Genomic DNA, 13,576 nt, shown 5'->3' on the forward strand with positions numbered 1-13,576 from the left:
CAGTTGAGGATCAGAACCTAGCTGTAAAACAGAAGAATGGAGACAGAAGACAGAAACAGGATGGTGACACCAAAAACATAGACCATTCAGATTCAGGTGTTTTAGATAAAATCCCTGCTCTCTTACTTAATATTTATGTTATTAATTAAACATTTAAAATTAATTAATCAAAGTATAGGGTCTAGCACATAGGAGGTACTTAATGTTTAATGACTGATTGATTATTGAACTAACTATTCTTTTATTTATTAGCTTTCCTCTTCTGTTAGTGTGAGCATAAAAATATATAATCTGTATTACCTATCTCATAAGACTAGCTCATAGATCAAATGAAGTATAAGGTAGTATCACTTTATCAGTGGAAATGACAATAAAGAACAGGCATGACCATCTCCTTTGTTATTGCACCTACGGGATAATTCCATCTGACTGACAGAAGCCTTCCAATTCTGTTGTCCTCCCCATTAGGATGTAAGCTCCTTGAAGGCAAGAACTGACTTCCTTTTTAATTTATTCTCTCCATGTTTAGTATAGATCTTGGCTTAATAAATTCTTAATTTATTTGTTCATTCATAAAGTAATTCATGAAAAATATAAAAGTCTATATACTTGTTGATAAATCAGGATCTGGGAACATGGGAGTTCTCTGAATAAAAGCCCAGTAAAATACCTTGTCTTCCCTGCTCAACTTTCCTTGTCCCTTTTCTGGATCTAAAAGCATTCCTTGGACCTTTGCAATGGCCTTTTTCAAAGCCAGTTGAGCAGCTGAAAAAAAAAACAAATTAAAAGTATAATTTTTTTAATATCCTGCCAAAGATCTACCCAACACCTTACCATAGGTTATAAATCCAAGGTTCTACAACTGGTATATACATGATCATATTCTTCTTGAAATTTAAACAAAGAGACTTCTAGATCAAAAAGTGTTTATTTATTCAACTTAATGCCTCAAATGTATACTCTCTCCCATTCTTAAATGCTAGGTCCTAGAGATGCAGGATTAAAAAAAGATATATACCTTGTCTCCAAAAAGTCAACAATCTCATGGAGTCCCTACCATGTGCCTGTCTAGTAGCAAAGGCCCAGTGGATAGAGAAGTGGTCCTGGAGTCAGAGAGACCTGACTTCAAACTTAGCCTCAGACATTTACTAGCTGTGTGATCCTAGACAAGTCACCAAATCCTGTTTTCCTCCATTTCCTCATCTATAAAATGAACTGGAGAAGGAATGGAAAATCATTCCAGTATCTTTGCCAAGAAAACCCCAAGTGGGGTCACAGATAGTCAGACACAACTAAAATAATTGAATAACAATTTTTTCCTTCATATAAACAGCCATTTTAAGTACTTGAAAATAGCTACCAAGGCTCCTCTGAGTCTTCTCTAAGCTATACATGTCCATTTTTTTAAAAAACCTTACCTTTTATTTTAGAATCAATACTGTATATTGGTTCCAAGGCAGAAAGGCATTAAAGGCTGGGCAATTAGGTTAAATGATTTGCCCAGAGTCTCACAGGTTGGAAGCATCTGAAGCCAAATTTGAACCCAGAACTTCCCAATTCTAGGCCTGACTCTCAATCCACTAAGTCACCTAGCTACCACACACATGTCAAATTTCTTCAAGCAGTCATCATCTTCCATGAGCTAAAGGCCCTAAACCATCCTGATTATTGTGCTTTGGACATCCTCCAGATTTTCAATGTCTATCTTAAAGTATAGTAACTACAAATGAACACAAATTCTCCTGAGGCAGCTTTGAGAAAAAAAGTATAGTGGAATTATCTCCTTTCTGTTCCTGGATGTTATGCCTCCACTAATGCAATCCAGAAGCATATTGGCTTTTTTGGCTATGATTTCATACTGCTGCTCATATTGGTATTGCAATACAATGAAATTCCAGATTTTTTTTCAGAACAACTGCTATCTATCCATGCCTCTTTGATCATATGTTTGTGAAGTTTTTCTTTTAAAGACAAGAGTAAGACTTTAATCCCTGCTCAATTTCATTTTATTAGATCATGACCAGTGCTCTGGTTTGTCACGGTGCTTTTGGAAGTTGATTCTGTCATCCATATGAGAGTTTTGTGTCATCCCTCCCAATTTTGCATCACTGACAAAGCCGATGAGCACATAATCTCAGTCTTTATCCCAGCCATTGATCAAATATATCAAACAACACAGAGCCAAACAATTTCCTTAGGTGTTCCACTAAAGAGAATGTAAAGAGATCTTTCTCTAAATGTACAGGAGGAGGAAGAGGAGGATGTAGAGAAGGTAGAGCCAAGATGGCAGAGTAAAAGCAGGGATTTACCTGCACTGTCCCAAATTCCCTTCCAAAGAACTTTAAAATAATGCCTCAAATAAAATTCTGGAGCAGCAAAGCACAAAAGAGTCCAAGTGAAACAATTTTCTATCCCAAGACAACTTAGAAAGTGGGCAAAAAGTTGTCTCCCTAGGGTGGTGGTCAGTCATAGAGTGAAATGCATTGCAGGTTTCCTCTGGCAAGCCGACAGCAGCCTGGGGGCAGGTGGAGAGGGCAGTTGTATTAGCATTGGCAGCTTCAGAAACTCTCAGTCCACGGACAGGGCATCAAAACATGTGAGTTTTTGAAGGTAAGTATCCCAGCTTCTAGTCTTTCCCCACTCTAATCTATTCTCCATAGAGTTATCAAAGTTATTTTCCAGATTTGACCATGTCATTCTCCAACTCAATAAACTTCATTGACTCCCTATTACTTCGTCTTTGGCATTTAAAGATCTTGCAACCTGACTCCATCCTATTCTTTTAGTATTATCCTTTCCTTCCCTCCATCTACTCTATGGATCAGCCATACTGGCTTTCTTGCTATTCCTCACAACAATACTCCATCTCTACTTTCCTTCCTTTCTTACTGATGCTTCATCCTTCAAAATGGACCTTCAGACCATTAGTGCTGAACTCAAGTGGAAACAGGGAACCACTAAACTGTGCATAAGAATCCCTGAGGGTCATATATTGACTTAGAAAATCATACATTTATATATTTCTTTTTTTTAATTAATACTTCAACATTAAAATCAGACCAGCACTACTTTTTAATTTGATTCAAGACATAGTGGAGAGTGCTGGGGGCTGCATATTTGGCATCTCTGCTCCAGACTCTGCCCAGAAGTACTTTAAACTTGGGACTGTTCTTCTTCACTCCATTCAAATTCATCCTACCCCTCCATCTGAAAAGATAATTGTAATCAGATCAACAGCACTGTAAAAAACACGTAAACTAACCACTGTATCACTCCACTCATCATCCTTGAGACTTCTGAGACCAAAATACCCTTCCCTGGCCACCAGTCCCCTAAAATTTCTATCTAAAACTATTAGAATTTAAACTCCTTGAGAGTAAGAACATTCTCATTTTTGTATTTGTATCCTCAGTGTTTAGCACAGTGCTTAGAATACAATAAGTTGTTAACTTCTTTTTCATTCAGTCATTCATTTCCAATCTCTATTCCTTTCTACAGTTCTCCCTTCCTCACCTTTGCCTCTTGTAATTCCTTCTTTTCCTTGAAGACTCAGCTGAAGCACTGCCATCTGAACATGACCTTTCCTCATCCCTCCTAATCCTAGTGCCTTCCACTCCAACATTACTTTGAATCAGCTTTGAATGGGTTTCATACATATGTAATATATATATAAATATACACTTTTATTTATAACATATTATCTGCCTCATTAGAATATAAGCTCCTTCTTATTAGGAATTGTTTTGCTTTTATCATTATCCTTAGTGCCTATTACAGTGACTAGAATATTGGAGGCATTTCAAAGCTTATTGATTGGTTGGTTAATTAACTTGAAGCAATATCAGTGCCACTATCAGTGTTAGATTTGTTATAATTAAGCAAATGATCATAGGCTAATAGGTCTATTACCAGAGGAGAACTTCAAGTTTATCAAGACTAACCTTGTTTTACAAAGGAGGAAAATGAGGTTATTTCACTTGACCAAGGCCACAAAATGTAGTAAGTGGCAGAGCTGAGATTCAAACTCAGGTCCTGTGACTAAAAGTTCAGTGCTCTTTCTATGCATCTAGGCATCAGTTTCTGGGAGCACTTGAGGTATACCCTGCTTCAGTAAGGAAGTCCAGGGATAGACAAGACAGGAGAGCAAACTTCCAGATCCTTAGGAATAGTATTCCTGGGGACTTGAAGCTATCATCCTTTTGTCTTTTTTCCCATGTGGCTGTGACCATGAGAATAACTAAACATTCTCAAAATTTTTCTAAAGTAATATTGGATTAATTGCATATTATCTACTTCCCATCCATTCAGAAGGGAGGGAAATAATCTAAAAAAATAAAGAGAACCAAACACCCCAAAGTACTGCTCATCTTTAATACCATGCAAGAGAAAGGTCATAGAGAAAAGGGAAAAGAGTAAGGGAAAAGGGGGAGCTAGGTCGCATAGTAGATCAAGTACCAGTCCTAGAGTCAGGAGGACCTAGATTCAAATCTGGCCCCAGGTACTTCCTAGCTGTATGACTTTGGGCAAGTGACTTAACCCCCAATTACCTAGCCCTTGCTGCTCTTCTGCCCTAGAATTGATATGAAATCAAGCCAGAAGGAACAGGTTTTTTAAAATAGAAAGAGAGAGAAATGCCTAAAGAAATTTAATTTCATTTAAGAGGGTTGACTGGAATGTATAATCTGTATTCCATGTGATTAATGGGCACTCATCAAGATATGTGATAGGTAAAATTAAAGATATTTCTAGATTGACCTTGGAAACCTGATGTAAAGGTCAGAGTGGAGGGTGATTTATAAGCAACTTTCCTTGGTATCTTAAGAAGAACAGGTAGATTAGCTAACAACTGGTAAATACAAAAACAATAATTGTAAAAAATGCAAAATGTAAAATTTTTTTCTGGTTCTGGTAAAAATAGAGAAAAAAATGGAACAAGAAAAATCCAGAAAAACAAACAAATTTGAGAAAAAACTGAATTTATGCACCTAAAGAAAAGAACAGGAATAATGTCTTCCTTTTGAGGAGAGAAGGAAAAGAAAAGCTGGACACTATTGTGATGTAGAATTTCATTTTCTATACTTGATCATTTTTAATGGATGTTAAGAGTAAAACTAAATACATAATTATTTTCCTATTATATTAGAGTAGGTCCTTATTTTATCTAACCAATACCTTTCGAGACCCTTTGAGTAAGTTAAAACTCATGTAAAATAGTTTGAACCCCATTATTTAATAAGCATTTCTTATATGAGCATACCTAGATACTTTATGACTTTTCTTAGGCTTATCAGAGCTACCAGTACCATTACTCTTGTATTTAGGGGCATTATTAATGAAACAAACAAAAGCACTGCTCTGATTATAGACATGACTAGTTACAAGCCAGAACTGAGGACAAAGACTGATTCAGGAGTTAATGTTTAATTCAAAGCAATGTAATGACTTACACTAATGGTTCTCAGAGTAAGAATAAACATGATTAGGGAACTGTTGTGAGACTTTATACTACCTTAGGAAAATAGTGCAGATTAAGCAATTAAGCAAGCAATTGAAAATTTTAAATTTTGTATTTTTCTGCTTTAATTTTTTTTTTTTTTACCAATCACGTATATCTAAGTACAGTTTTTGTCAAATAATGTGTTCTTGTCCCAAAAGCTAGAATCTTTGGATTTATCAAACACTAGCTTGCTGAAATCATTCACCCCAAGTCTATTCCATTGATCCTCCCTTCTATTTCTTAGCCAGTACCATATTGTTTTGATGATTATTGCTTTATAGTACAATTTAAGATCTGGTACTACTAGGCCATCATCCTTCACATTGTTTTTCATTATTTCTCTTGATATTCTTGATCTTTTGTTCTTCCAGATGAACTTTATTATAATTTTTTCTAATTCTATAAAAAAGTTTTTTGGTAGTTTGATAAGTATGGCACTGAATAAGTAAATTAATTTAGGTAGGATTGTCGTTTTTTTATATTAACTCTTCCAACCATGAGCAATTAATGCTTTTCCTGTTGTTTAGATCTAGTTTTATTTGTGTGAAAAGTGTTTTATAGTTGTATTTATGTAATTCCTGAGTTTGTCTTAGTAGATTCTCAAATATTTTATATTGTCTAGAATGATTTTAAATGGAGTTTCTCTTTCTAAATCTTAATGCTGAGTTTTGTTGGAAATATGTAGAAATGCTGATGATTTATATGGTTTTATTTTGTGTCCTGCAACTTTGCTAACATTATTAATTATTTCCACTATCTTTTTAGTTGATTTTCTTGGTTTCTCTAAGTATACCACCATCATATCATTTGCAAAGAGTGATAGTTTAATTTCCTCATTGTCTACTTTGATCCCTTCATTTTCTTTTTCTTTTCTAAGTACTATTGCTAGCATTTCTAGTGCAATATTAAATAGTAGTGGTGATAATGGGCATCCTTGCTTCACTCCTGATCTTATTGAGAAGACTTCTAATTTATCCCCATTGCAGATGATACTTGCTGATGGTTTAAAATAAACACTAGGTGTTATTTTGAGAAAAATCCCTTTTATTCTTATGCTTTCTTTTCAATGAGAATGAGTGTTGCATTTTGTCAAAGGCTTTTCCCACATCTATTGAGATAATCATGTGATATCTATTAGTTTGGTTGTTGATATGGTTAATTATGTGGATGGTTTTCATAATATTGAACTAGCCTTGCATTCCTGGTAAAAATCCAACCTGGTCATAATGAATAATCCTTGTGATAACTTCCTGTAGTCTTTTTGCTAGTGTTTTATTTAAGATTTTTGTATCTATGTTCATTAAGGAGATTATTCTATAGTATTCTTTCTTTGTTTTTGGTCTTCCTGGCTTGGGAATTAGTACCATATATGTGTCATAAAAAGAATTTGTAAGACTCCTTCTTTGCTTATTTTGTCAAATAGTTTGTAGAGTATAGGGATGACTTGTTTTTTAAATGATAAGATTCACTTGTGAATCCATCTGACCCTGGGGATTTTTTCTTAGGGAGTTCCTTGATGACATATTCAATTTCTTTTTCTGATATGGGATAATTTAAATATTCTATTTCCTCTTTTCTTAAACTAGGTAACTTAAATTTCTGTAAATATTTTTCCACTTCACCTAGATTGTCATATTTATTGCTATATAATTTGGCAAAATAGCTCTTAATAATTGCCTTAATACCTTCTTCATTAGAGGTGAGATCACTCTTTTCATTCATGATACTGTTAATTTGATTCTCTTCTTTTTTAATTATATTAACCGATACTTTATCTATTTTATTTGTTTTTTTCAAAGAACCAGCTCCTAGTCTTATTTATTAATTAAATAGTTCTTTTACATTCAATTTTATTAATTTCTCCTTTGATTTTTAGGATTTCCAATTTGTTCTTTATCTGAGGGTTTTTAATTTGTTCTTTTTCTACTTTTTTTAGTTGCATGCCCAATTAGTTGATCTCCTCTTTCTCTTTTTTGTTAATATAGGCACTCAGGGATGTAAAATTTCCCCCAAGTATTGCTTTGGCTCTAGCCCATAAATTTTTATATGTTGTCTCCTCTTTGTCATTCTCTTCAGTTAAATCAGTAATCGTTTCTATGATTTGTTTTCTTTTTTTTTTTAACATTTATTAATAATATGATTTGTTTTTTAATCCATCAGTTTTGAAGAATTAGATTTTTATATTTTTAATTAATTTTAAATTTGTCTCTCCATGCATCCTTGCTAATTATAATTTTTATTGCATTAATATCTGGAAAAGTTGCATTTATTATTTCTGTTTTTCTGCATTTGTTTGCAATGTTTTTATGCCCTAGTACAAGGTCAATCTTTGTATATGTACCATGTGCTGCTAAAAAGAAGGCATATTCCTTTTTATCCCTATTCATTTTTCTACAGATATCTATTAACTCAAATTTTTCTAAAATTTCATTCACTTCTCTTACTTCTTTCTTATTTATTTTTTGGTTCAACTTTTCAGGATCTGATAGAGCAGGAGTCGGCAAGGCATGTCTCTCGAGCCATATCTGGCTCTTTCTGCAGAAGCCATTAAATCAATTTTTTTTCAGGCACTGTTATAGGAGCACACACTGTGAGCACTGTACAGCTCTCGCAAAATTACATTTTAAAAAATGTGGTGTTTATGGCTCTCATGGCCAAAAAGGTTGCCGACCCCTGTGATAGAGGAAGGTTGAGGTCCCCCACCAGTATAGTTTTACTATCTAGTTTCTCCTTAAGCTCCAATAGTTCTGTAGAGGCAATTTGGAATAATGCCCAAAGGGCTATAAAACAATTCATACCATTTTATCCTATAATACAACTACTAGGTCTATATCCTAAGGAGATTTTTTTTAAAACCTTAACCTTCCATCTTAGAGTCAATACTGTATATTGGCTCCAAGGCAGAAGAGTGGTAAGGGTAGGCAATGTGACTTGCCCAGGGTCACACAGCTGGGAAGTGTCTGAGGCCAGGTTTGAACCTAGGACCTCCAGTCTCTAGGTCTGGTTCTCAATCCACTGAGCTACCCAGCTGCCCCCAGGAGTTGTTGTTTTTTGTTTTTTTTTAACTAGAAAAGATCTAGTTGTAAAAGAAATATTTATAAGCTGCTCTTTTTGTGGTGGCAAAGAATTAGAAACTAAAAGGAATTAGGGAACAGATAAACAAATTGTGGTATTACAACGGTGATGGTATACTATTATGCTACAAGTAATGATGATCAGAATGATTTCAGAAAAAGCTGGAAAGACTTACATGAACTGATGCAGAAAGAAATAAGCAGAACCAAGAGAACATTGTACACAGTAACGGCAGTATTGTGGAACAATCAAATGTGATTGTCTTAGCTACTCTCAGAACTACAATAATCCAGAACAATTCTGAAGAAGTTATGACAAAGAATGTTATCTATCTCTAGAGAAAGAACTATTGGAATTGGACTGCAGATCAAAGAATGTTATTTTTTTTCATTTAAGTTTATTCAGGTTTTTGTGGTTTTGGTTTTATATGATTATTCTTTTACAAAAATGAACAATATGGAAATATATTTTGCATGATAATACATGTATATCCCAGATTGAATTGCTTATTAGCACTGGGAGGAGAAAGAGAAGGGAGAAAGAGAGACAATTTGGAACATATAACTTCAGGAAATTTGTTATTACATGTAATTGACAAAAATAAAATACCTATTAAAAATTACTAATTCAAAATAGCATGACTGCCCAATGAAGAGGTATGGAAGATGCTAAAAGTGATATATTAAAAAGTCTATACCCCAAAATTATGTGACCTGAAAAATAAAAGAGCACACTCTCATATAAAAGTTGTTGGGGGATTTTCAACAATGTTATTAATTTAATTATTTTTCCCTTAGGTAAGCTGGAATTGGACAGAAACTATGAGAAGCAAATATACCAAGTAGATAAAAATTAAAAAGATAACTAGTCTTTGATGTAAATTCCATTAGGAACTGATAAATCTATGGTACTTTTAAAGTTACATTTTATATAAGGGTCACTGAAAACAGAGAGATTAGAATAGATCAAATAGAAAGATGAATCCCATAAATAGGGAAACAGACATAACTAGATCATCTTGAGAACTGAAGGAGAGGATGGAGAATTAATATAATATTAATTGAAAGAGGAGGTTTAGCCAGGTGGCATAGTAGATAGAGTACTAAGGTATCAAATCTAGTCTGTGTGACCCTGGGCAAGTCACTTAACTCTATTTGCCTAGCCCTGTAAAAGAAGAGATAATTCTGAAATCATAACCATCTTCACTATATGAGGATGAGTAATTTTTAAAAATATATTATCAACAAAAGTAGAATCCTATCTTCTATCTTTGATGTGGGCTGAAAGGGTGTGATTAAAAACAGATTGTTACAAAGATAAATTTAATCTGTGTTTTGTGTAGAAGGGAAGGAAACAACCATGATTAAGTCAAGGGAATAAGATATGTTAAAAGTAAAACAGACATGATAGTACTTTATGGTAATAAAAACATTTTTAATCTGAGAGAATTTATTTAAAATAAAAAGAGTACAGTATGAAGAAAACAATTAGCATAATAAATCACATTATTAATCAGAATAATGTGAAGAGGCAGACTACATGTATATAATAAAGACAGGAATATGGCCCAGGAGGGTTGAGGACAATAACTATACCAACATTATTTGGCTTTGTTCTTACATTTTCTCCACTTTTTTATTTTTCTTTTATTTATTTATAGGCTTTGCATTTTTTTGAGAAGCATTCCCTAAAATTGTTTGAAGGAATGTGGATTGCTATTAAGAATTGACCAGAATTCAAAGAATCATTAAATAATGGATTTAGACTTAGAAGGGACCTCCAAAGTCCCTGAGTCCATTTTATAGTTGAGGAAACTGAGGCATAGAGTAATTAAGAGATTTGCTTGATCACATACAGAGATAGTAAATATCTGAGATGAGGTTTGACTCCAAGGCTCATGCCTTATGTACCAAACCATGCTGTCCTTAAAGGAAGACCTTCTAACTTTAAGTCAAATAAACAATTAAGACAAGAATTAGGAGCCTAAGTGAGAAGTTCAAAATATAGTACAAGCACATTTGGACTATCTACCTCTTCCAAGTCCGAAAATAGCTTGGACTCTAAAGACTATGACTCTGGTAACTGAGAGAGCATGTTCTTTATGGAGCAAAAGAACATGGATTTCCTTTCCGAGTCCAATGACTGGATGTGAGAGGTTTCTCTGTCTCTAAAAGAATTGAAGCTTTTTGGGGGGTTTTAAGCCAAAAAAGGGATGGTAGAAACCACTCCTCCTGAGTGGGAACAGAGGACTCCAGTTGAAGTCCAGAGGGTGTTAGTAGTAAGAGCTACTTGGGGGCAGCAGAGATGTGACACAATATCCAATGAAAAATAGGAGAGAAATCATGGTATATTCAAGGTCAAACCCAACAAAAATCAGTGCTCATTGGGAAACAGACCCACAAAGAGCAATGTGTCACTCCAAGACAACAGTAGCCCTACAGCATTATAGAAGGTCCCTTCTGCACATGTACCCTGGGCACTAAGTATGGACCCTTCAAATGAGTACTGTGGCCACATATATGTCCACTTTTTTTATCCAACAACCCACATACTCTGGCAACAAGTATTCCATACATGGATGTTGCTTACACATAATCACCCTTCCCAAAAATATTATGTATGTTTGTGAGAATGTCCCAAGTTTACGGGAGGAATATTCCATTCCCACTATTCTGATTACATTATTTCATTAAATGCCTTTGGTACTGATGCCCTCTAACTATTAAAAGTAATTAGATAATAGGGAGTTGGGGGAGGTATGGAAAGCTCATCAGGGAAGGGAATAAGCATTACCTGCTAATGGACTAAGCATTTTACAAATATTATCCCATTTGATCTTCACAACAACCCTGGGAGGTATGTGTTATTATTATCTCCATTTCTCAGTTGAGAAAACTAAGGGACAGAGGTGAAGTGGCTTGACCAAGTTAGTATCTGTGTCCAAGATGAGTCATATCTTCCTGACTTTAGGTCATGGATTTGAGCAGATGCAGAGTCACAGTACAACTTAATCCTGGGGTTGCTTTACCGGGGGACCAAGTGAAAGTAGGAGCACTTCAAATTCCAGGACATTATTATATCAATAGATGTAAAAAAAATTCTTCATTAAAATATAACATAGCAGTCAAAGGGTAGCTAAGTGGCTCAGTAAACAGAGAGTCAAGTATGGAAATATGAGATCCTGGGTTCAAATCTGGTCTCAGATACATTCTAGCTATGTGACTCTGGGCAAGTCACAACCTCAATTAGTTAGCTCTGACCTCTCTTTTGCCTTGGAACCAATACTTAGTATTGATTCTAAATCAGAACATAAGAGTTTATATTTTAAAATTAAAAAATACATAATTCATTTATAATAAACACTAACAAGCATAGGAATTTTTAAAGGTTTAGGAATAAAATAATCATTCCTTAATATATTCAAAAGGAACTCCAAGGATTTCCGGGTTAAGATGGCGGCAGAGTAAGAAGCAGCTCTTAACCTCTCCTGACCGAAACACACAAAACTCCTCAAGGGGACATAAAAACAAGTCCAGACGAACGGAGGAACCCCACAACAGGGCACAGCGTGGAAGGTACGTGGAATCGAGACATTTCCAGGCTAAAAAGGGCTCTCCTTAAATCGCGGGCTGAGCAACCGTCCCACCCCCACCCCCTCCACACTCACCTATAGCTTCGAACCCAGCTAAAAAGAAATAGAGCAAGTTTGGGGCACCCATCGAGTCATCAGCAGCTCCGGGACCTGTTCCTGAGAGCAGCAAGACTTAGGACCCCATTAAGTCAAGAACGCACGCGAAAGCTGAGCGCGCGCGGGAGCAGAGAGTGGACGCTGGGCGCGCAGAGTGCCGGCTGAGCAGAGGCGTGGGTGCGGCTGAGCAGAGGCGTGGGTGCCAGCTGAGCAGAGGTGTGGGTGGAGGCAAACACAACCAGGAACTAAAGCCTAAGTGGGGAACCAGTGCAGACGGGTATACGACTGTGGAAGCAGCGCCCTGAGACTTGTAAGGAAACCTCCTGCAGAGGATCGAGCAAGGGAATCCACCAGGGGGCTTGACCTTGGAAAAAACTAGAATTCAGACCTCAGGAGCCAATAGATCTCTGACAGACACAGAGAGCGAGGATAAACCTGAGAAGCTGCTGGGCTAATGATGGCTAACCAGTTACAGGAAATTCAGAAGAGAAAGAATAATAACAAAAAAAAGAAGTCTTTAACACTCGACAGCTTCTACACAGAGAAAATCCAGACAACCGAGCAAACAGAGGAGGAGAACAAACAACCATCCAGACCCTCCCCAAATAAGGAAAACTCCTCACAAGCTATGGACGAGTTCAAATCTGAGATTTTGAGGAAAATGGAAGAGATCTGGCAAGAAAATAACAGCTTAAAAGGTAGAATCTTGCAGCTGGAAAGCGAGGCTCAGAAACCAAATGAACTGATAAGCAAATTGAACACAAGAAATGACCAGATTGAAAAGGAATACCAAAAGATTATGGCCGAAAACAAGAAGATTATGGCCGAAAACCAAAAGATTATGGCCGATTACCAGAAGATTATGGCCGAAAAACAAAAGATTATAGCCGAAAATCAATCCCTAAAGGCTAGAATTGAGCAAGTAGAAACTAATGATCTCTCAAGACAACAAGAACAAATAAAACAAAGCCAAAAGACTGAAAAAATAGAAGGAAACATGAAATATCTCAATGAGAGAGTGACAGACCAAGAAAACCGGTCTAGAAGAGACAATTTGAGAATAATTGGTCTTCCAGAAAAACCAGAAATTAATAAAAACCTGGACTCTATACTAACAGAAATAATTCAGCAAAATTGCCCTGAAGTCCTACAACAAGAGGGCAATATAGACATTGAAAGGATTCATAGAACACCTGCAGCATTCGATCAAGAAAGGAAAACACCAAGAAACATCATTGCAAAATTCAAGAGTTTCCAAGCAAAAGAAAAAATCTTACAAGAAGCCAGAAAGAAACAATTCAAATATCAAGGAGCAA

The 13,576-nt window shown here is 35.6% G+C and overlaps 1 protein-coding gene across 1 annotated transcript in view; it reads right to left on the minus strand.

Moving 5' to 3' along the window:
- Positions 1–13,576, minus strand: part of ANKRD45 (ankyrin repeat domain 45) — a 47,826-nt gene that overhangs the window by 3,771 nt on the left and 30,479 nt on the right. Inside the window, exon 4 of the mRNA XM_044674887.1 lies at positions 671–765. Coding sequence (XP_044530822.1) covers positions 671–765 — 95 coding nt within the window. The remainder of the gene's footprint in view (positions 1–670; positions 766–13,576) is intronic.

The sequence above is a fragment of the Gracilinanus agilis genome, chromosome 4 (assembly GCF_016433145.1).
Source record: "Gracilinanus agilis isolate LMUSP501 chromosome 4, AgileGrace, whole genome shotgun sequence".
In the NCBI taxonomy this organism is placed as follows: Eukaryota; Metazoa; Chordata; class Mammalia; order Didelphimorphia; family Didelphidae; genus Gracilinanus; species Gracilinanus agilis.